The sequence below is a fragment of the Poecilia mexicana genome, unplaced genomic scaffold (assembly GCF_051168715.1).
Source record: "Poecilia mexicana isolate PSO_F unplaced genomic scaffold, ASM5116871v1 scaffold_9, whole genome shotgun sequence".
NCBI classification, from domain to species: Eukaryota; Metazoa; Chordata; class Actinopteri; order Cyprinodontiformes; family Poeciliidae; genus Poecilia; species Poecilia mexicana.
This window is the reverse complement of record NW_028263378.1, coordinates 1,478,941-1,502,314: the sequence shown is the minus strand read 5'-3', so window position 1 is coordinate 1,502,314 and position 23,374 is coordinate 1,478,941. Positions and strand designations below refer to the sequence as shown.

At 41.0% G+C, this 23,374-nt stretch overlaps 2 protein-coding genes across 5 annotated transcripts in view; both read right to left on the bottom strand.

The window, feature by feature from the left end:
• Positions 1 to 6,662: 6,662 nt before the first annotated feature.
• On the bottom strand, positions 6,663 to 19,677 carry LOC106934053 (uncharacterized). Its single transcript, XM_088008595.1, has 12 exons — positions 19,186 to 19,677; positions 17,586 to 17,711; positions 17,253 to 17,360; positions 16,008 to 16,086; positions 15,500 to 15,728; positions 13,572 to 15,360; positions 13,160 to 13,333; positions 10,892 to 11,065; positions 9,115 to 9,288; positions 8,435 to 8,608; positions 7,649 to 7,695; positions 6,663 to 7,514 (listed from the first exon to the last, which is right to left on the bottom strand). Exons 2-12 carry the CDS (start codon positions 17,672 to 17,674, stop codon positions 6,931 to 6,933), a joined length of 3,621 nt encoding a protein of 1,206 aa, XP_087864721.1. The 5' UTR covers positions 17,675 to 17,711; positions 19,186 to 19,677; the 3' UTR covers positions 6,663 to 6,930.
• Positions 19,678 to 21,055: 1,378 nt separating this feature from the next.
• ddr2l (discoidin domain receptor family, member 2, like) overlaps positions 21,056 to 23,374 on the bottom strand; it is a 28,317-nt gene continuing 25,998 nt past the window's right edge. For all 4 annotated transcript variants that reach the window (XM_088008593.1, XM_088008594.1, XM_015013710.2 and 1 more), the window contains exon 19: positions 21,056 to 23,263. In XM_088008593.1, the coding sequence (XP_087864719.1) occupies positions 23,129 to 23,263 (135 nt within the window). In that variant the 3' untranslated portion in view covers positions 21,056 to 23,128. The remainder of the gene's footprint in view (positions 23,264 to 23,374) is intronic.

Sequence of the window (23,374 nt, the reverse complement as noted above, 5' to 3'; positions counted from 1 at the left end):
ACAACCAGCAGGGCTTTCCTGGAGTCCTGGCTTCTTTACAACAGGAATGGAGGATTACTCTCATCTCTGTTGGGTAGATTTAATCCATTAGTTCTGAGCAGAAGTGAAACAAAACTTTACTGCCAAACTAACATCAGGGGTTTGGTGAAGGAAATGCTGGCGTTAGTTTTTTCTCCAGGTAGCCACGCAGCAGCTTGAAGCAGCAAAGTTTCCCCAAAACTCCTCAGAGCTGAAGGAAACATGACCTGTCTGCACAGGAGCTGCATTTTTACTGCATTGTGTAAAGATCAAAGGTATCGCAGCGCTCTGCGCTTTCAGGTTGAAAGCAGCAGCCGCAGCTCAGGCCCCAATGAGAAGCAGGTGTCGGTTTACACGGCTTCATAATGAGAGCTGCTACCTGGAGGGGCCTCCTGCACACAGGACACATAAACAGGCATGGAAACCCCAAACATTACAAACACTCCACAGCAGCCGCTCCGCCGTCACCAGATTGAGTCAGTTTGGGTTCGTAAAGGACGAGTCAGCAGAGAGAGATGAAACATTTCAGGATAACTAGCAGATCAACCAGGTGGGAGCTTCAGAAACGATGCAGGTCAGTAAGACGTTGGTACAGAATGAGGTGTTTGAATTCAACCAGCAGTCCTGAGGCTGCTCTGGAAAACCGCAGACCTGATTCATGTGGTCGAATTAAAGAAACAGAGACGTGACACACGTGACTGCTGAGGATTAGAAACATGTGTTACAGGGAGCGGTGCAGCTGAACCTGGAGGACCGAGACGAGCCGAACGACCTGCAGGGATCAGGTTGAACTGGTTCAGCTGCTGGTTAGACTGGGATTCATCCAGTACAGAACCTTCCTCACCTTTAACCAAGATATCCATTGATTTGTCAGATATTTTGATCACTGAGGATTATTTTTGTTTGTGTGTGTATAAGGATCAGATGAGGAGTTCCTCAGGGCTCCAGTCTGGTGCCACTGCTATTCAAAGGTTATATGATTCTAATGATGGAGGTTTTAATCCACAGAGAAATGTCTGGAGTAAAGCTGGACATCTTAGCATTAAGGTTAATGTTTATTGCACTGAGTTAAAAATGGCTTTTTAAATTATTCCACTTTCTGTTTCTTTATCCATTTAATGTTGGAATATTTCAGTTTTGTTTCCAGACCCTGATTGCTGGTAGAAAGTCGTCTGTAAGGTTGTGAGGACAGCAGGAACCCTGGACGTAACACTGAGACACAGCTTATGTCAGCTAACAGTAAACTGAGTTTCATCTGTCTGGTCTTGTTCTAATCTGTGGGTTTAAATATAAAATGTAAGCCAGGCTGGTCTTAGACAGACATCCTCCTCAGTTTCTTATCTCCATGGTCACAATATACAGAATTATTGCTTTATGTGGTGAAAATCTTTATCTTTAAGCTCCATTCTGGGCTCTGAGCTGAACTTCTGCTAGTGAAGACTTTGGTTCTGTTAAAATGAAAACGCTGTCAGTATTCTGTGTTGTAACGGTTTGACATTAAAACCTGAGCAAAAACCCAGAAAAGAAGGATTTCATCTGAGTCTGATGGAATGTCCTTGAGGACGTGACACTTCTCACTCTGAGGAGATAAAAATACTCGTCCGTGTTACCAAACCTCTGCAGAGCAGCACCAGCAATTAAAGCCAGGTTGGGTTTGGCTGGGCCTCCTCTAGCATCATCTGAAAAAAAAACTGTTATAAAAGCTGCTGTCACAGCAGACGGTTTTATGAAAACTAACAAACATGGAGCATCTTTGCAAGACTCCTAGTTTCCTAACTGCTGGTATGTCAGTTTGTGCAGAAGCTGCAGAGTTTTGGTGAAATATGGAGCTTTTATCAGATTACATCACAATGAAAACCTGGCACTGCTCCTGTGTCTGTGGCCTCCTGTTGGCCCAGAGGCACCGCTGAACCACCTTATGAAAACTTCTGTCACTGAGCCCAGATCTCAGAACAAAGCCCCTTCCTTTGTCTGTCTGTTAAATTTAGCTTCAAAAACCATACACTTACAAAATCAGAGGTTCAGACTCTTTCCTTCCAGGTGAGCAGCAGCTGATGAGCGAAGGCCTTTTCTCCACCATCCACTTCATTCAGCAACCGGTGAGAACAAATACTGACAGGATTTGAAAGTTCATGTCAGTCAGAAGAGTTTCTGTCGTTCTTCAATTAATCGTCATTTCAGATTGGGTTAAATTCCCATTAATCTCTGATTCCAGATTTCCGATTTGCCTTCATCAGTAAAATGTTGAACTTTTCACAGGAAACTAAAATTTTTCAGGCTGTTTTCTAGAAAATTCTAAGTGCTTTTAATTTGTTATTTCCTTTGTTTTTTGGTTCTCTTCCAGATTAAAGATCCATTAAACCTTATTGACTGATCTGACCTTTAACCTTATCTGTCTGCAGTCCTTCATTTACCAGATCATTTCTCACCTCATATGCGATATTATCTCTGAATTAGAACATATATGAACAATGAGTTTGAATCTTTTCAAGTAAAAATCCAGCAGTGACAACGAATGTGAAGAAGAGAGGAAGTTTTGCTGAGTTTAGTTTCTTCTGGGAACAAGAAATGTTACAAGAGGCTCCAAAACAACACGGCTGGTTTCCTAACACACTGTAAAAACCATTTTCTTTGTCATAACTATCCGTGTGGAGACTGACTGGTTAGGTTTAGGACTAATGTGTGAATTCAGTTTAGGTCAGAGTCTGGAGGTCAATGCAAAGTTCCCAGAAAGATAGAAACATAAATATGTTGTGGCCATTTATGTTGACTATTGATAAATCATAACTTCTATAAATTTAGTTCTTCTTTGGGCACTTAGAATAAACTTTAGTTAGTTTAGAACCAAGATCTGTAATTAATTTCATATTTATATGTGTTTAGATTATTTTGGTAACTTTCAGACCCTCCCATTCGTTAAAGTGACTGATGACACAGCGGAGTCATGGCAACGGGAGGTTTTTGTAAAATTATTACCTTATAACTACTTTTTGAACTTAAAACATTGGATTAAGTTAACTTTTGTTTTCAGCTAAGTTGTAAGAAATTTTAGTTATTTTTTGTCTATATTTTTTGCAATAAATAAAGTATATATATTTTTTTCAAATAATGAAGTCAGAATGGTAAGAACCAAACTACCTGTTTCCACCACGACCTTTCCTGGAAAACTTTGATTTTGCAGCATTAGAACGAATGAATGTGTGTTTATCTCCAGGTTGTGTTGTTTTATGTTTAGGACAGGTAAGAAAACGACAGTCAAAAGACGTTTCTTTAGGTGGAAAGTCAGAGAAACAGAATGATTTACTGTCTTCCTTCTCCAACATTATGGCTCACATTTTACTGAGTCTTGTCTGGTTTTGTCTGCAGCTGATAAAAAGATTGAATTTTTATAATCAAATTTATATTTGATTTAGTGGAGGAATGCAGTGATCAGGCCTTTTTCATTTAACACTGATCTACAGTTTTCATTCAAGTGTGATCTTCAAGATCTTGGGATTTTTTTCTTCAAGAAGAAAAACAATATTCAGCATGCTCTGTTTCAGGTGGAAGTTCTGAATGCAACAGAAAAATATTAAGATTTTTCCACTTTATGCTTCAAAGCACATATGTCAAACTCAAGGCCCGCGGGCCACATGTGGCCCCCCCCGCCCCCCCAGCATTTTATAGGCTGATGATTGACTTAAAATAGGGTTTGAGCACGAATTGATTACAAACTACATCTCCCACAATGCATTCCGATTGTTACCAGCCAACATTACGGCTTCTCGCCACTAGAGAGCAGCAGAGTCACCTCAAGCTGCTGATTGATTTTCCCAGCGAATAAAACTGAGACATCGACAAGCTAACATCAAAACGTCCAAGAAAAGAAAAATCGATTTACAAGTAAGACTGTGAATGAAGATGTGTGAGTTGGTGTCAGGGCGGCAGGTGGCGCTAGACTTTTTTTGTTATCCGTTATCTTGACCGACAACATAAAAAAAAAAAAAAAAAAATCGGTCATGTACTATTTTTATCCGTGAAATTACAATCATATTAACATCGGATATTTAGCCGCATTTTATGCGGTTTAGTTAATATTCACCGTGAATCCAGATCCCATCACAGATTAAACAGATAAATGTATCTACATTTTTCTCTGTAGTGACAAAAACCACTGATTGAGGCCCCAATAACTTTTAATAAATTAAATTAAGCGACTTCACTTATTAGCATCACTTCACCCGCTGGGGTCTGAACGCACTTCCTCCTGGTTCCCATCTGCAGAAAAATCTGCGCTAATTCATCAGTCAGTTGGATCTGTCTGATCCAAACAGATCAACTGAACTCTGAGTGTTTTACCCTGTCCGGTGTGGCTTTTACCAGGATTTTTTTTTTTTTTTGCGTGGTTTCGCTTCTCCGAAACGGACAGATGTTACGTCTGCAGCTCCTCCAGAGCGCCGCTCTCCTGGGCAACGTGAACCCAGGAGGCTCCATTTGCTAAATCCGCTGGATGAGTTACTTCCAGCGGTTTTTAATTCTTCGCAGCGGCGGAGCCGCGTCCGCAGTGGTTGAGCAGCGGACTGCGCATGTTACAGTCTAACTTCTGTGTCGTAATTTATTTCCTCAAGATAAACTACCGGCTCCTCAAATGGATTAACACAACCAGGGGCGCAGCTACGTATTATTCAGGTGGATGCGAAAACATAAATGAACCATTTTTAATTTTATTTTTGAACCCTTATTTATTGTAAAGTGTTGATTTTATTTATGAACCCTTATTTATTGTAAAGTGTTGATTTTATTTTGGAACCCTTATTTATTGTAAAGTGTTGATTTTATTTTTGAACCCTTATTTATTTTGAAGTGTTGATTTTATTTTTGAACCCTTATTTATTTTGAAGTGTTGATTGTCTGAAAGCCCTTACACATGAATTGCCCCTTACAGGGTTTGAACCGACGACCTCAGGATTACCAGCATGGTGCTCTAACCTGCTGAGCTAACTCACCTACCTTACAAACTGTTGAGTTTCCATGGATTTAAGAAGAACTGACATGATCTTACCACAATGAAGATTTGATAAAAGTGCTTATATTCTAATGTTTTTCAAAACAACATACATAATATTACAATATATTTTTTGATCCCAGGCTTAGTTTATGTACTGTAATGTGAAATTAGGCACAAGTATAAATCTGACAGTTTGTTCACCAAGTTACTGTGCTCTCTGAGAGGATCTGTAAGTATTTGACATTGTTCCATGCCCATTGTTGACGTTAGTCTCTAACAAAATGTGGATCATCTACCAGGAACACTGCAAAGAGCATGAGGTTCTGTAGTGTAGTGGTTATCACGTTGGCTTTACACGCAAAAGGTCTCTGGTTCGAAACCAGACAGAAACAGATTTTGCATGTTCTCTTCATCACAGATGTTAACTAAAGGTCAACAAGGGTCTGTGGTGTCATGGTCTGTACTCTGAATCCAGGCATCTGAGTGCAAGCCTCAGTTGAAATTTTCATGTTGCATCTCACATCATCAACTTTGGAACCTCAAACTGAAACAAAGCAGAGAAGTTCAGTTCCTGTAGCGTAGTGGTTATCACGTTTGCTTTACACGCAAAAGGTCTCTGGTTCAAAACCAGACAGAAATGGTTTTTGTAGGTTCTGCATCTCTTGGGGTGCAGTGAGACAATAAGAGCCTTCCTCTTTTGTGATGGTTCATTTGCCAATCGACTTCAATGTCGGCTTCTTTGAAATCGAAGCTACTTTACTTCAGTTACCAATTGGCAGTTCTATGGCGTAATGCACGTGTCAAACTCAAGGCCCGCGGGCCACATGTGGCCCCCCAGCATTTTATAGGCCGATGATTGACTTAAAATAGGTTTTGAGCACAAATTGACTACAAACTACATTTCAACCAAAGGTTTGTAATGCGCTTCCTAACCAGACGCTCCAAAGCGTCCGGTCCATAACTCTTCAACTCGCTGTCAGCTCCGGTCAGAAAGACGCATTTAGTTCAGAGACCATGAGATGATCTTCAGAAAGGATTTTTAAATTAATAGGTTTCAGTTGCCTCTGAGACTAAATCTCTGTGTAAAGTCTATAATGTCTGCCCATGTGACTTGTTTTTATTATTTGTTTGCTTACCTTTAAACACTGATTTAAATATTGTAATTTTTAAACTGAGCAGTAATTTTACATCCATGGAAACTCAAATGTGATATTTAAAACTTCCATACATAAAATCAGTTATTTAACAATATGAGGTGTTTAATTTATTTTTAACATTGTATTTTATACATTTATGCTAGGGCTGTCCAAGTCTAGTTTTCCAGAGCTACCATCTGCAGCTTTAGATGGTTCCTTCTCTAACACACCTGGACCATTGACTCATTATAAGCCTCTACAGACCTGAATGAGGGAAGTCAACCTTTTAGCAGGGATGCCCTCCTGATCTGTACCGTCAATGAGGCCCGTTGAGGGGGGCCAATATGCTGCAGTGGCCCTTGGTGAAACTGAGTTTGACACCCCTGCTTCAAAGCATCAACCTCTGATCTGCATTAACTTCAAAATAACTGATAAGTTTCATAACATGACAAAAATCTAAATCTTATTGGTTTTGATCAACATGATTCTATTGATCAGAACAAATCAAAGGAAAATCTAAATTATTTGTTTTTGCTGTAAATTTATTCAGTGAAAAAATATCTCCCATTACAAAACATGTCAGAAGGAAAATGGAAACATTTACTGTAAGCGTAGTGATAGAAAAAATAATCCTGGAATAATCCTGGAATAATCCTGGAATAATTCCTGCTTCCACCATTAAAGGAGTGAAAGAGGAAGAAGTTGAATCTTTTAGACGAGTTTCAAAAAGAACCAGACTGAATCAATGAATCTGAAGAGAGACAGACATGAAGAGACTGAACTGTCTGTTCAACAGTGACAGAGATTCTCTGACAGGAGGAAACTCTTCAGACTCAACTGAGCAAAGACACTAGAAGAACTGAACCTCCAGACCCCAAATCCAGGAAACAGAGGTTCAGTGAACGTGGTGTTGAAGGTGTAGAGGAGGATCAGTGATCCAGAGGAGACGTCATAGAAAGACAGAATGCCAGCAGGACAGTCCACATACACGGCTGTCCTCCTCTGTCTCTCTCTGTTAGAGACAGAGGAGGCGATTGGTGTTTCTCTGTTGTTGTGCCAAACAGAGTAACCATTAAAATCAGAGCAGCTCAGACTCCAGGACTGATCATTCAGTCCAAACCTGCAGTTTCTTCTGTCTGCTCTTCTCCAGAATTCCCTGTAACTCACAGAAATCTCAACTCTTCCTCTCCACTCGACCTCCCAGTAACAGCGACCAGTCAGACCAGTTCCACACAGCAGCTGAGGAAGATCAAATCTGTCTGGATGGTCAGGATACGACTGAAGCTCCTCCACCCACGTCACCTTCCTGTTGTCTTCAGACACTTTGAGCTCTCTGCTCACTGTGTTTGAGTCGATGGAGAGTTGACAGGAATCTGATGGAGAACAAACACAATCCAGCTGCAGTTATTGATCAGTTATTGACACTGATGATGACTCCTGACTGAGTGATGAAGATGGTTGAGTGTGAGCTGCTTTGTCGTCATGAATCAGGTGAAAACACACTTACACTTCCTCAGACCTGGTGTCAACCATCGGCCTCCAGCAGGCTCCACCCTGAAAGGAGGAGGGGGGTCAGACCATCAGCCTCTTTCAGCAGCAAACATGGACATTACATGTCTCTCACTGTCCTCCACTGAGACAGGGACAGTCCAACACTTGGACACGTCCACTTGTTGTACCACCTCTGGTATAAAACAACCACAAAGAGCTTTTCCTGTCCTCCAGCCTGGCTGGTGAATTTTGGTTCAAACTTCTGTCAGATGCAGAGAAACTCAACTTCTTCCTGTCTCACTTCAAAATAAGAGTCCCAACATGAATACAAGATGCCAAGTTCAGAACAGACATATTTCTATCTGCTTCTCATAACCAAAGTTACAACATGAAGTGAAGACAGAGAAAAAGCAGAACCTAGAAAACTGACTGCATGAAGACAAACTGTGTTGTTCCAACACATGTTTCAAAGCTTTAAGTGTGTTGGGTCTGATATTTTACTGAATTGTAACATCAGTATCAGTTCTGATGATGTTCCAGAGTTTTAAACATGAAGTCTGCAGACACAAAGGAGATGGGGGAACATTTTACAGCAGGCATTTTAAATAAGGTGACTAACCTAATTACAAGCTCATACATGAACTTTGACACATTAGAATACAATAATCATCAGTAACATCATGAAAATTCAGCCAGAGCTTCACTCAGAGGAGAGGCTGCTGTTTCTGACTGAAGAACAGAGACGTTCCTCCTCTTCCTCCTCCATCAGACCGTCTCTGCTCCTCCATCAGTTCCTCCATACCTGAGAGCTTCCAGTCTCCACTTTGGATCCTTCAGTCCAGCCGACAGCAGCTTCACTGCTGAGTCTCCTGGATGGTTGTAGCTCAGGTCCAACTTCTTTAGATGGGAGGGGTTAAAGGTCAGAGCTGAGGCCAGAGAAGCACAGCCTTCCTCTGAGACCAGACAGCCTGACAAGCTGCAGACATGATTCATCACATGATGAGAAACAGGAGAAAACTGAGGGAGAACACAAGCTCTGATCTGGTCATTTTCTGAAAGTAAAAAGCTCCATACACTGATTATTACTTGTTAAACTATTTTTGTTGGTAATAAAAAGAAGCATTTGACACATTTAGAATGGATTACCTAAATAATGTGGGTGTGTGGCTTTTCTGTTAAGTGTGGTGACAAGTTAGATAAATATCAGTCAGTAAAATGTGAAATGGAGGCAAACAGTCAGTAGCTACACTAACTATGCAAAATATATATATGTATATATTTAAACATACACTCACGCACACACACACACACACACACACATACATACACACACACACACACACACACACACAAGAACATTCAAAGGGAATAAAAGTCAGAAAAGAAAAGTTGACTAAACTATTGTTGAATGAACTCTTCTATCATCTTTGATTGCAGGTAATGGACAGATATCTGCTTTGAACAGGATGGAGATCGTCGTACCTGAGAGTCTCCAGGTTGCAGTTTGGACTCTCCAGTCCAGCAGAGAGAAGCTTCACTCCTGAATCCTGCAGGTTGTTGTTACTCAGGTCCAGTTCTCTGAGGCTGGAGGACTGGGAGCTGAGAGCTGAGGACAGAGCTGCACAGTTTCTCTCTGACAGGTTACAGCCACTCAGCCTGAGGAGACAGGGAGGAAATATTTTACTAAGCAACCAATAAAAATATATAATTATTCATGTTCAGTCAGCAATGTTCTCCTTGGAATTATCAGTGGAACCGTCTTATTTTATGTGTCTTTGTGTTTTCTTTTGTTGTGAAATGACAAAATAAACCGAAACAAGAATCAATATGTAACTCATCACCAGCAGATTTATAAGTGTAAAAAATATGTGAAGTAACAATGTATAAAAGAGCGCACCAGAGAAGAGGAGAGGTCATGCTAACATATAACACTAATTATATATTAGTGAGTGAAAAGTAATCTGATAGGAGTGTAAGTTCACCAGGTGAAAGCCTGGAGATGAGGGCTATGGCCCAGGAGGCCTCCAGGCTGCAGACACAGGCTTATTTTACTGCCATAAGTTGAGAGCAGACATTTTCAGTTTGAAAGAGGATTTTTATTTCCTTGTTCTCAAAACTTGTAATATTTGTGGTTATATTTTGGGTTTGAAAGCAGAATTTCATGCCTGAACTCAAAATGTCTCTTTAGTTCATCATTATTTTGCCTCAAAGAGCCTCACTACTGGCTTTCTTTGACAGCTTCATTTTCAGCAGTACAGCTGTAGGTCACAGCCCGGTTTGGGTATAAATCACAGACCTCCCTCCCTCCTCCGCCCGCCGGATGGCAGTGGAGTCAGAATCTGAAGTAGCCAGGGTTGCCATGGCGACTGGCAATAGTTGATATCTTTTCTCAGCTGCACAAATGTGTGATTTATTTGCCATGTGGACACAGAGTGAAATGGGTCTGTTCTGCTCTGACTGTTGGTGAAGGTTTGGTGTTGAACAGATGACCATCAGACCGGCTGCAGGGCTGAGGAAGCAGGAGAAGCTAATGGCGGCTGCAGAGCGCCGTCACTATATAAGTTTCCAATAACACAGAATAAGAGTCGCTAAATTTATTATTCGTTATTATTTTGAAAAAGTAGAAGTCACTAGCAGTCTGAAAATAGCGACAAAGTGGATAAGATGACAGCAGTGCTCCTTTCGTCCTGATCCCTCTCCTCTCGTGGATCCGCCACATTCGCTGTAATGTTTCCAAATTTGCGATGGGCGGAGTTTAGCTTTCAGAGGTTAGTTACACTTTAAAGAGTCACGGCCTTTTCAAAAGAATGGCTGTTGATTTTTATCAGTTTATGGGTTTTCTATTAATGTCTACCTAGACAGACAGATGTTCCTATCTACACATCGATATAGAATAGATCCGTCTATCTGTCCTATTTGTGTGTTCTCCACACACCACACAGGCACACCCACTAGAAGAAAACAAACGCCCCTTCGAGGAGGCTCCCACTGAACAGGAAGGATAGTTTTAGGTCCAATAGGGTCACAGTAGAGAGTGGATGACTTAACAAGTCTCAGAGGAACTATGGTACTGCTGTTGGCTTTAATCTCATTGATGGAATCAAGCAATGAAGCTGAGATCAAGAATAAAACAGTGGCTTGTACTCAAAGGTCAACACAAGAAAAGTTGACTAAACTATTGTTGAATGAACTCTTCTATCATCTTTGATTGCAGGTAATGGACAGATATCTGCTTTGAACAGGATGGAGATCGTCGTACCTGAGAGTCTCCAGGTTGCAGTTTGGACTCTCCAGTCCAGCAGAGAGAAGCTTCACTCCTGAATCCTGCAGGTTGTTGTTACTCAGGTCCAGTTCTCTGAGGCTGGAGGACTGGGAGCTGAGAGCTGAGGACAGAGCTGCACAGTTTCTCTCTGACAGGTTACAGCCACTCAGCCTGAGGAGACAGGGAGGAAATATTTTACTAAGCAACCAATAAAAATATATAATTATGCATGTTCAGACACCAATGTTCTCCTTGGAATTATCAGTGGAACCGTCTTATTTTATACATCTTTATGTTTTTTGTTGTTGTGAAATGACAAGATTCAATATTTACATCATTATCCTCATCATCACCATCATCATCATCATCATCATCATCATCATCAGATTTCTCACTACCAAAGATAAGTGCAGTAACTATGTATAAAAGAGAAAAACAGAGGTCATGCATTCCATACCATACACAGCCAAAAACACAAAAACAAATTTTCTCCTAAAGTGCAGTGCTAAATAAGGTTAAAGTGCTAGTTTCAATAAAGTGCAAAAGGTACCATTAAAGTGCTATACAAGTTACTTAAGTAAAAATGGGTCCAGGTAATGAAGACCTCTTCAATACAATGACTGACATCATTTTCCCCACGTCGGTATTTTTGATGTTTTAAGAAGATTAAACATAGATAACAATTTGCACCAAAGAAGTTTTAACTATTCATTGAATATTTTAATAATTAGCTTGCAGCCTTTTGTTTCAGGTTCTGCACAGCTGCTCCTCATTGAGAAGTGAGACGGCTGCCTGTGAGGAGAGGATAATTGTTACTCAGAGCAAAGAAGAGCTGCTGGTTCGTAGGTGAAGTAATCGTTTATGTAGAATTAGTTAAATATGGATGCTAAAGTGATGTGGTGCAGAATGACTAACCTGTTCTGTCCGTTTTGGAGGGAAGCAGAGCTGGGAAACTTACTGCTCAAATACAGCTGCACATTTTCTGACATTATCCTACTCAGCTGCACATCCTTGGAACTGGAGTGAACCGTTTATAATTATTCCAGTTTTTTATGCTAACATTTTGTCTATGTTACCCTTAATTTGTTTTTTATGTTTTATCTTTGAGTGAATCTTTGTGGTTTGGTTGTTTGTAATTTTGCTGTTGTTGCACCAGAGTTTCCCCCATTGTGAATTATTAAAAAAATATTGCTATTATTTGATATTTATTCATCTAACATGGTGATATATCAGTTCTCTAATTAAACAGTTATGAACTATTAATTGTAGAGGAAATAAAAATGAACAACAAACCTGAAGAAAACGACAGTGGTATTTGATCCATGGCTGTATGTCTGCATAGGTCTAAAACTTACAAGTGATTAAGTTTTTTCTTTAATTTACACAACTATTCTAGTTATTTATAATTGTGTATGAAAGGTAAAAAATGTTTGTATACATACAAAGTAACATGTCTGTTTCAAATAATTCCTTCTGTGTATGTGACTTCCACATTAGCATGTCTGTGTTACTGATCTACATTTATGTGCTATAAGCTATAACATCTGATTACTTTTCCCAGGGAGCAGAAGGAGAGCAACATGGCTGACATGATGGAGAACGATGAGGAGAACCATCAGAACAACAGGATCTCCTTCAGGAGGAACCAGCTGCCAGCAGATGGCAGAGCTCCATGCAGAGGGTTCAGGCAACAACAACAAAAAAATAAATAAATGTCTCAATGAACAAAGTCCTTTTTTATACTCACTCCACATATTATTGTACATATTGTAGTTTGTATCAAGGTCCTAATACAATCCTCACAAAATGTGAGGAGCTTTAGCCATAGTGAAAATAACATTATATCATATAAATATTAACAATGTAGATTACCAATGAAAGTATCCAAAACTGGATACATTATTCAGCAAACCAAACATTTTGACATTATTTCATGGTTGCTATAAAAAAGAACCCAAAATACAAATCATGTTTGTTCATTTATACTTTGTTCATCATTCTATCCACTCACTGTTTATCTGTCTTCCTGCAGAATCTTCAATGTAAGAAAGTGAGAATGTGTCCAAAACCTGTAGCCTTAATTAGTGATAAATAAGACTGAGTTTAAACTTTTAAGCCCCCGATCAACTCTCAGTGACCAAACTGTGAAAACATGGAAGGTTCGATTAAAACTAGAACCAGTCAGATTAGAAGGAATAAAGTTTTATTTGTTCTCAGTTTAACTTGGACATCATATAATTGGAACCATATTTAAATGTATTGTACCTGAGAGTCTCCAGGTTGCAGTTTGGACTCTCCAGTCCAGCAGAGAGAAGCTTCACTCCTGAATCCTGCAGGTTGTTGTTACTCAGGTCCAGTTCTCTGAGGCTGGAGGACTGGGAGCTGAGAGCTGAGGACAGAGCTGCACAGTTTCTCTCTGACAGGTTACAGCCACTCAGCCTGAGGAGACGGGGAGGAAAATCCCTGTGATTGAACAATCTAAAATTATGTTTATAGCTTTCAGTCACCAATGTTCTTGGAATGATTAGTGGAGCGGTCTTATTTCACAGGCCTTTGTGTTTCTTTTTGTTGTGAACTCGTTCATTATAAATAAACTTAAACAAGAATCAATATCTTTCTCATCATTAGCAGATTTCTCTCTATCAGTGATAACTGCTGTAACAGTCTGTGTCCTTACAGAGCTTTGTTGGAGGCTTTAACCACTGGCAGCAGCCTCAGAAGAGCCTCCTCTGAAGCAGAGTATTTCTTCAGGTCAAACACATCCAGATCTTCTCCTGATGACACCAAGATGAAACCCAGAGCTGACCACTGAGCAGGAGACAGTTTATCTGTGGAGAGACTTCCTGAACTCAGAAACTGTTGGATCTCCTTTACTAGAGAACGATCATCCAGTTCATTCAGACAGTGGAACAGATTGATGCTTTTCTCTGCAGACTCATTCTCACTGATCTTCTCCTTGATGCACTGAACTGTTTCCTGATTTATCTGTGAGCTACTTCCTGTCTGTTTCACCAGACCTTGTAGGAGTCTCTGATTGGTCTGCAGTGAAAGTCCCAGGAGGAAACGGAGGAACAAGTCCAGGTGTCCATTTGGACTCTGTAAGGCCCGGTCAACAGCTCTCTGATGGAGATAGTTTACATTGGATTTGTTGAAGAATGTAGAAAACAATGTTGATTTTGGTTCCATTAGATTGACTCCAGAGTTGATGAAGGTCAGATGAACATGAAGAGCAGCCAGAAACTCCTGAACACTCAGATGGATGAAGCAGAACACCTTGTCCTGGTACAGCCCTCTCTCCTCTCTAAAGATCTGTGTGAACACTCCTGAGTACACTGAGGCTGCTCTGATATCGATGCCACACTCTGTCAGGTCTGATCCATAGAAGATCAGGTTTCCTTTCTGTAGCTGATCAAAAGCCAGTTTTCCCAGAGACTCAATCATCTTCCTGCTCTCTGGACTCCAGTGTGGATCTGTTTCAGCTCCTCCATCATACTTGACCTTCTTCACTTTGGTCTGAACCACCAGGAAGTGGATGTACATCTCAGTCAGGGTTCTGGGCAGCTCTCCTCCCTCTCTGGTCTCCATCACATCCTCCAGAACTGTAGCAGTGATCCAGCAGAAGACTGGGATGTGGCACATGATGTGGAGGCTTCGTGACGTCTTCATGTGGGAGATGATCCTGCTGGCCTGCTGCTCATCTCTGAATCTCTTCCTGAAGTACTCCTCCTTCTGGGGGTCATTGAACCCTCTGACCTCTGTCACCATGCCAACACACTGAGGAGGGATCTGATTGGCTGCTGCAGGCCGTGTGGTTATCCAGAGGAGAGCAGAGGGAAGCAGTTTCCCCCTGATGAGGTTTGTCAGCAGAACATCCACTGAGCTGGACTCTGTAGCCTCAGTCAGGATCTCCTTGTTGTGGAAGTCCAGCGGAAGTCGACTCTCATCCAAGCCATCAAAGATGAACAGAACCTGGAAGTGTTCAAAGCTGCAGATTCCTTTGGTTTCAGTAAAGAAGTGATGAATCAGTCCCACCAAGCTGAACTTTTTCTCTCTCAGCACATTCAGCTCTCTGAAGGTGAATGGAAATATGAAGTGGATGTTCTGGTGGGCTTTGCCTTCAGCCCAGTCCAGAGTGAACTTCTGTGTTAAGACAGTTTTCCCAATGCCAGCCACTCCCTTTGTCATTACTGTTCTGATTGGTTGATCTCTTCCAGGTGGGACTTTAAAGATGTCTTCTTGTCTGATTGTTGTTCCTGGTCTGTGTGGTTTCCTGGATGCTGCTTCAATCTGTCTGACCTCATGTTCATCATTGACCTCTCCAGTCCCTCCCTCTGTGATGTGGAGCTCTGTGTAGATCTGGTTCAGAGGGGTTGGACTTCCTGCTTTAGCGATTCCCTCAAACACAGACTGGAACTTCTTCTTCAGACCAGATTTAAGTTTATTCTGACAAACTGCAGCAAGATGTTCTAAAACAACACAAAATGTAAAATCAGAAAACAAAATAATCTTGTAACGATGATGTGAATAAATGTGATTCCATTTCTTCAGACATCAGTAAATGTGTCATTTCTCCATCAGGTCAAATCTTTGTAGAAATCCTCTTACTGCTCTGCAGACGGTCAGCCAGCTCCTCCTGCTTCATCCTCCTCAGGAAGTTCAGTGTGATCTTCATCACTGCCTCTTTGCTGCTCCTCCTCTGCTCTTCATCCTCACCTTCCAACACCTCATCATCCTCTCTCTGACTCTCTGAGCTTTCTGGATCATCTGGACTCAGAACCTTCTGGATCTTCTTCAGTTCGTTCTTCACAAAAGTGACAATGTTTTCCTCCAGCAGCTGGAACAGAATAACAGATGAAGGAAACATCAGACTGAAACCATGGAGCCAAACATCAGATCCATGTTGGACAGACTGACAGTCTTGTGGTTTACAAATTGCAGCTTAGAGATAACTGAACAGTCCAACCAAAAAAGGGCCGACCAAGAACTGGTTCTGTAAAGAAGCCAGTGGCTAGAAAACCTTTACACAGAACAAGTCCTTGTTTTTAATCATGTAACATTATTTACTGTACTTTCCTTTATTAATTTTTAAAGCAGTAGTTGTACACACACAGACCATAAATATGGAGTCCAGCTGTGTTTGATGCTGCTGGGTAGATGGACCAATGGGGACCTCTGAGCTCTGCTGGTGCAATCTGAGGAGGAACAAGAACAATTAGGATGGGAGAAAATATTCATCCAGCAGAATTCACAAATAAAATCACCAAGGGACTCATGCATACATGAGTCCCTTGTCCCTTTAAGTGAAAGTTTCACTTTACAGTTTGCCACAGGGACAAATTTTTAAAAAGCGGAACACAAAAAATTCTGATGTGCACATGCATGTGGCTGTTCATCTTTCCTTCATGCCAATTTGTAAGAAATAGACATCTGTCCTGGGCCAGATGACCTGGACACCTGGACTCCAGTTGTCACAGTACACGGTGTAACACCGATGGCTCGGTCTCCAACACTGGATCCTGTTCAGCACAGATGCAAGAGCAATGCTCCAGTGAGCCTATCTTATCTCTTAGCCAGTTGTCATCAGGGGCCAGAAGATCTTGGTGTTCGCTAAAATTACAAATGTACATGTACAACATTGTTCAGCTGTGCCAAATGCATCCATCAGGCACCATTATCAATGGGTGTCATCATGATGTTTATATGCTCACAGCTGTCACAGAACGCTTCAAACCTGGTCACAATAGATATGTTAATCTGTGGTAAAATAAGCAAACAAACAAATCAACAAACAAAACAGTTTATTGTCTCACCTTAGTGATCACTGGGGAGAGGATTGGAATGTTGTGCTGACTGGTTTAGGATGGAGGCTGCAGCATAGACCTTTTTTGTTTATTTGAAAGGTCTTGATGTATAGTTAATGTTCACCAGTGGAAGCATATATCACACAGAGTTTTTGAATGTTTATGATAAAGTTGATTTATGGTTAAATTTCAATATATGACAAAGGATCTTAGGGAATCATGAAACAGCATGGCTTAAATTCCTCACCACTTGTGTCACCATTTCCTCCAGTTTCCAAACAGGTGTACATAGTTCACACTGGTCAGAGTTGGAATGAGACACATCTTCACGCCAAGTTTGTGTTTTATAAATCAAAACCTTTGATGTCGCAGAATCCAGGATGCCTCCAACAGCTACCATTCTACCCATTTTACCTGTGCTTTTAGAAAACATCCAACTGCTTGACATATGAACATAGAAATGTGAGAAAAGAGCTGAGCTCACATAAATCACACATTAAAATAAAAACAGGTCAACAGGTTTTTCCATATTTGTAAATGTTTCAGATCCAGCTCACCTCCTTGATGGTGGAGATCCAGGAGATTTAAAGTTGGTATAAAGACCCTTTGACCTGTTACTCATGAAGGACACACAGCTGGGTTCTGGTTCTTGTTCATCAAGAAATCTGACAGGAAAAAAAGCTATTTCAACATTATTCCATCCATATTTTCTAGGATGAGTCATATTGAAAACTTTTGTCATTCAGATCCAGAAAATGTGTTAGAAGTTGGTGAGTTTTCCAGATGTCTCCTGCTGGAACCCAGAGCTTCATCACCTCGTCTGTTTGGGCCTCATACAGTGTGAACGCTGTGTGAAAAGGGCTGTGGACACTTAGAGATGGTGACCTCACCTCTGACCTTTGCTCCGGCTCCCATCTTCCCCACACAGAGTGGTTTTAGAGGGAGGGACTCCCTCCTCTCTGTCCTCACACTGATCCATGCTGCTGAATTCACTTCAGCTCACACACACTTTCTACCTGCAGAGGAAACACACATCATTCATCAGCTCTGATCATCCTTTACATCATTAGAGCTGGAAAAAGACCAGCTGCTCCTCCTCTGATTGGCTCTTCTCTGCTTCATGTCAGTGTCAGGTGAATGCACTGATATGCATTCACCTGCATTGAGAAGGCAGAGGAAGCTGCATCAGCTGCTGCACTTCTATCAGTCCACTAGATGGAGACATGGAGCAACATTTACATTCATATACTCTGACTCTCCAGCTGTCAACGGGGGAGAGGCGGGTCACCCAGGAGGGTCGCCAGTCCATCAGGGCAACACAGAGACACACAGGACAAACAACCATGCACACACGGCTAAGGAGAATTTTATACAGAACAATTAACCTGACAGTCATGTTTTTGGACTGGGGAGGAAGCTGGAGTACCTGGAGAGAACCCACCATGCACAGGGAGAACAGTCCATGCAGAGAGATCTGGGCCGGGAATCGAACCCAGGACCTTCTTGTGACAGTGCTACCAACTGCGTAACTTGATTATTATGAAATTCAAACAATATACTTTATGTATTTGAAATAAATGCACTTGTCATTATTAATTTAATATAACTATACTTTAATAATACCAAATACATAAAAGGATTATGCAATTAAAATAAACAGGCTTTATTACACTGATGAATATGAATCATGTAAAGTTTATTTGATAGGTTTGCATTAAAATGATCTAAAAAAGGTAAATGGAAATTTGTCATGTAATGAAATTACATAAAATTTAAAAGTTATGGTTAAATATTTCTGAGTGTGAGGCGCCCCTGCGGACGGCGTTACATTTATGTCCACAAACCCACAAAACCAAACACGGTTCCAGGAAGAGGAATCTGTCACAAAAAATGGCCACAGCCCCCATATCCAAGTTCTTTAATATGTGGCTTAAATTAAAGATGTGTAAATGCTGGTGTTTATGTAAACTATCCTCTCTGGATGTAAATATATAAACGTTTGGGTTTCTGTCAGTTCCATTAAGACGCAATAGAGGACTAAGAAAATGTATCTTTTAAAACGACCAATAATTTCATTTGACCGAACTGCTGCTGTAGGAGCCATGGTTCAAAACTGAACAAACTTTGACTCCTGTGCTTTTTAAAATATTTCATTAGATGATTGCTTTGAATGTCGCCACGTTGCCATGGCAACCGACAGACAGCCCCAGAGGTAGAAAGAGTAAAGATTACGTTCAAGTGTATTAACAGTTAACATAAAGAAAAAACACTTCCCTCACAAAAAGTAGTTAAAACACCAAAACGGAGCATTCGCTCCGTTACAGGTTTATGTTATTAGCTCATTTAAACGCCTGATAATCTGATAATCTGTCATAAAGTGGATGTTTGGGTCGTTAACGGAACCGAAACACACACGGGAAAGTTGGTCAAAGTTAAGCTACAGTAACTAATCTACTGCCCACTTTTATAAAATGTAAACTTTTTACTGACCTGTGAAATGTGATTCTCTTGGATCTTGTTACTGCTGTAGCGCTGATAAACTGAAACGTTGCGTCTCTTTCCAGATTCTTTGGTTGTTATTTTCCCGACCACTGATGAATCAGTTAGTCATGTGATATTCACTCCACTAACACAGACCTCCGAGAGGACCTGCCACTCACGTTTTATACATTCATTTTAAACAGCAGTCGTCCACTGACTGTTACTGCTTTGTACGCAGTGCGCAGCCGCTTCCGAGCTACTGTCCGCAAATAGATGCAGGTACATAACGGAACAAGGGTATAGGAAATATTGGTGGGGACTGTCCTCTTCAGGACAAACTGGTGGGGACATGTCCACACCTTAGAGTCCAAACACATGATGAAGGACATCTGGACACGGCAGACTGAGGCCAAGCAGAACCACAGCCGAACCGGACTCTGTGTGTCCAATGATCAGGTAAATTGAAATTGAAAGTAAATGTTGCATAACTGATGGCGCCGCAGTTTTTTCTTCTTCTTATTTTGTGTTTTATTGGAGGATGGCAACCAACTTAAGGTGCATTTACCGCCATCTACCGGACTGGAGTGTGGTCATCAAAGATATTCAGAGGGGATCTAATAATACACACTTCAATGGAGTGTATGCATATTCACACACATACTCATGACCTCATATAGGTATGTGTATGCACATGTATATACACATATATGCACTTGATTACATAACCTAGTAGTTTTTAAAGATATAATTAATTCATTTCTAGTAGATTTTGATACATTCCCTAAATGATTTATTGTGGAAAATCATTCTAATAAAACATGTTCCACTGATTTCATCTGATTACAATAATTACAAGTCCCAGTTTCATGTTTCCCTATTTGAAAAAGAGAAATATTAAGTCGTGATATTATTGCATCTTCTTTCTGGCTTCCATTCTTACATCTATTACCCTTCAGTCTTTTGAACATTATATAAATGTCTGCCAGTATCATGACTACCCCACTGTTCCTGCCACATGTTCAGGATTTTGTTTTGAACAATAGATTTCCCCTCATGAATATTGAAGTTAATTATGTCCAGTTTCAGGGCCTGTTTAGCTAATATTTCTACTTAATTTCCTTCTATACCTACATGTGCTGGAATCCAGACAAATCGAGTGATAAGTGATACATAATTAATAATAAATCCAACCTTCAAGATTTGCCAGTTTCTATACTTAATAATGCAGCTTGTCTATCTGATGCATTTATACATTTATTTAATTCCCTAATATCAGCAACTATTACAAAGCTGATATAATATCAGCTAATTCAACTGCTGAATAATCTGTTGTTCTCCTTTTAATCATGACTTTATGGTGTGGGATGTTCACAGCTGCCCAGTTCTGCCACTTTGTTCATCACAGATTCTGTTCCTTCCTTTAAAGAGGAACCAAAGAAATGCAGCGTGACTGATCAGAAGCTTCTTCTGTTATAGTTTATTGATGATGCTTTATCAACAGGAAGGTGTGTGTGTGTGTGTGTGTGTGTGTGTGTGTGTGTGTGTGTGTGTGTGTGTGTGTGTGTGTGTGTGTGTGTGTGTGTGTGTGAGGCCTTGAACATTAAAACAGAAAAGGCCGGTCAGTCCCTGTGGGAAACCTGAAACATTGCTGATTGGATGATTCTACCTTCGTCCGTTCTTCATCGACCAGAACGTTTCTCACCTCATCTGAAAACCTAGAAAACATTTAAACAGTTTGAGCTTCTTTAAGATGAGTTTGAATCTTTTCAGGTAAAAATCCAGCAGTGAAAACGGACGTGAAGAAGAGAGGAAGTTGTCATCATCTCATGGAGGCACCGACACAATTATTGATCAAAACCATTAGAAATGAAACTACAAGTTTAGTTATAAAATGAGAGCTTTAATATAGACTTCTTAATGTTGTAACTTTATCAGACATTTAACAGGATTCAGCTTCTGCCTCACATGAAGGGTGGAAACTCTCCATCAGCTTCCAGGTGATCTGCTGCTTCAAACAGGAGAATCAGTTTCTTCAGATCAGGCCCGATCCGTCTCCATCAAACACAGCGATAATCCTCTAAAGGTTTGGATCAAACAAACGTTTCATCACTGATAAGTTCAATGACAGTGGAGAATTTACAGCTCATAAAGAAACAGCCTCAGTTCTACGGCTTCATGGTGTTTAGGAAAGTTTCAACATGATTCCTGAGGCGATCAGGACGGATCTGAGCTCCAGATCAGGTCCACAGCCGCTCTGCAGAACCCAGAACACAGATTGGACTCTACCTTTGGACTTCCTGTTTGCATCAAACATTTCATCTCCAAAGTACAAGCTTCATATGTTTCATCATGTCAGAAAGTGAAACTCATCTTCTATTCATTACACAGAGAGTGAAATGTTCCAGATTTTATTTCTTGTAGTTTTGATGGTTCACAGAGATAAAAACCCAACATTCAGCGTCTCAGGAAACCAGAATGTTACATCAGATCATTAAAAATGATCTTTTAAGCAGAAATATCAGGGTTATAGATCTCAGTCTGGGCTCCAGTGTTGATGAGGCAGCATGAAGATCCACCTGAGGTTCTGCTGAGGTTCTGGAGGTCCAGGTTCCTGTAAAACGTTCAGGTCATCTTCCTCAAAACCAAACTCCACAGATTGTCTATGGGGTTAAAGGTCAGGCCAGTTTGCTGTTGTTACCATGGTGACTGAACTATTGGTACCAGCAGATGACCCGAGTTTATCACCGACTGTGGAAACGTCATTCTGGTTCTCTTCACTCTTCCTCCAGATTCTGGGACCTTGATTTCCAAATGAAATGAAAACTTTCAGTTCTGGTTCTCCTCAGTCCAGTTCTGGTTCTGGTTCTGGTTCTCAGCCCAGGTGAGGCTCGTTGTCTCTGTGACTTCAGCCTTAGTCCACCATGTGAAGCTCTCTCAGACTCTTGAATGGATTGTACTCAACAATCCTCTCCAGGTTTTGGTTATTCCTGTTGCTTTTGCGCCTTTTCCTACCTCACTTTTTTCTTCCACCCAACTTTCCATGAGTCTGCATGGACACCACTCTGAGAACAACCAGCTAGAAATGACCTTTTTCATAATCTGAAAGGGCTTTTAGCAAATTGTCTTTAACTTTTTGGTTATGTTTCCTTGTAAGCACTTTATGCAGCTTGAATTATTGGAAACATGCTAATAATAAATAAATATGAAACTCGACACAAGTTTCCAATATTTAACTTAGAATATGTTAAAAATGTTGGGGTTTTATTTTCTCCAAGTCAAAATTAGAAGAACTAAAGGTCTGAAATGTTTCACTGCATAATAAATCGACATCATGAGTTTCATTTTCTGCAAAGAGGAACAAAAACATTTTTCACAATCTAGGAATTTTCTGAGCTGTTCTTGTGTTTGTACATAGAAACGGGAAGTTTAATGTGATTTAGACACTTTAGTTTTGGGAGGCTGAACTTGGACTCGACTCTCTTCTGTGTAAACGACCAAACAAATGTCAAAATATGAAAATAACAATAAAACTTAACAACAAAAAGTCTACGCTACACTTTGACTTTAGCTCCAGTGTGGGTTATTATCTACGAACATGAATAACTGAGACACAGACACAGTGCTTTACAACAACCAGAACCACGCAGACAGAAACACCAGAGGCTGACAGCCGTTGGGTTCTGGGCTCCAAGGGAACCGAAGATGGGAAGGAAATCAGGTTTCAGGCAACATCTGGCACAAGAACAAACGATAAAAGTTCATCTGGTTCCTAAAGGGACTGATGAGGTTCAGACAGACTGACGGGTTCTTCTCCCTCCTCTCAGATCGGACCTCAGCCAGCAGAGTAGTTCTGGTCCATCATGTTCATGTCTGTCACCATACAGGAGTCCCAGCAGCCCCGGGGCCCTGAGCCGGAGCGGGGCCCCTGCAGGGCCCAGCGGGCCCCAGCGGCTCACTGGTTGACGTGGGGCCTCAGGGCTTGGTAAAGTCCCTCAAACGTGGGTCGGTCCGTGATGTTGCGGCTCCAGCAGCGCATCATCAGCTCGAACAGAGACGGCGGGCAGAGAGGAGGGGCGTACAGGAAGATCTGGAGATCAGGAGAACGGCACTCAGTCACCATGGCAACAAAACATCAGGCTCTGATGAAATCAGTCAGACTTGGTTCTGTTGGACCAAACAATTAATCAGCTTATGATTA

What these genes read in the sequence shown, in the direction of transcription:
- LOC106934053 (XM_088008595.1), bottom strand. Translation starts at nt 17,674, where the DNA reads ATGGATCAGTGTGAGGACAGAGAGGAGGGAGTCCCTCCCTCTAAAACC. An exon ending in AGCTGGACTCCATATTTATG is followed by an intron (nt 15,729 to 16,007) that starts GTCTGTGTGTGT and finishes ATTCTGTTCCAG; the next exon opens with CTGCTGGAGGAAAACATTGT. An exon ending in GGCTGACCGTCTGCAGAGCA is followed by an intron (nt 15,361 to 15,499) that starts GTAAGAGGATTT and finishes GTGTTGTTTTAG; the next exon opens with AACATCTTGCTGCAGTTTGT.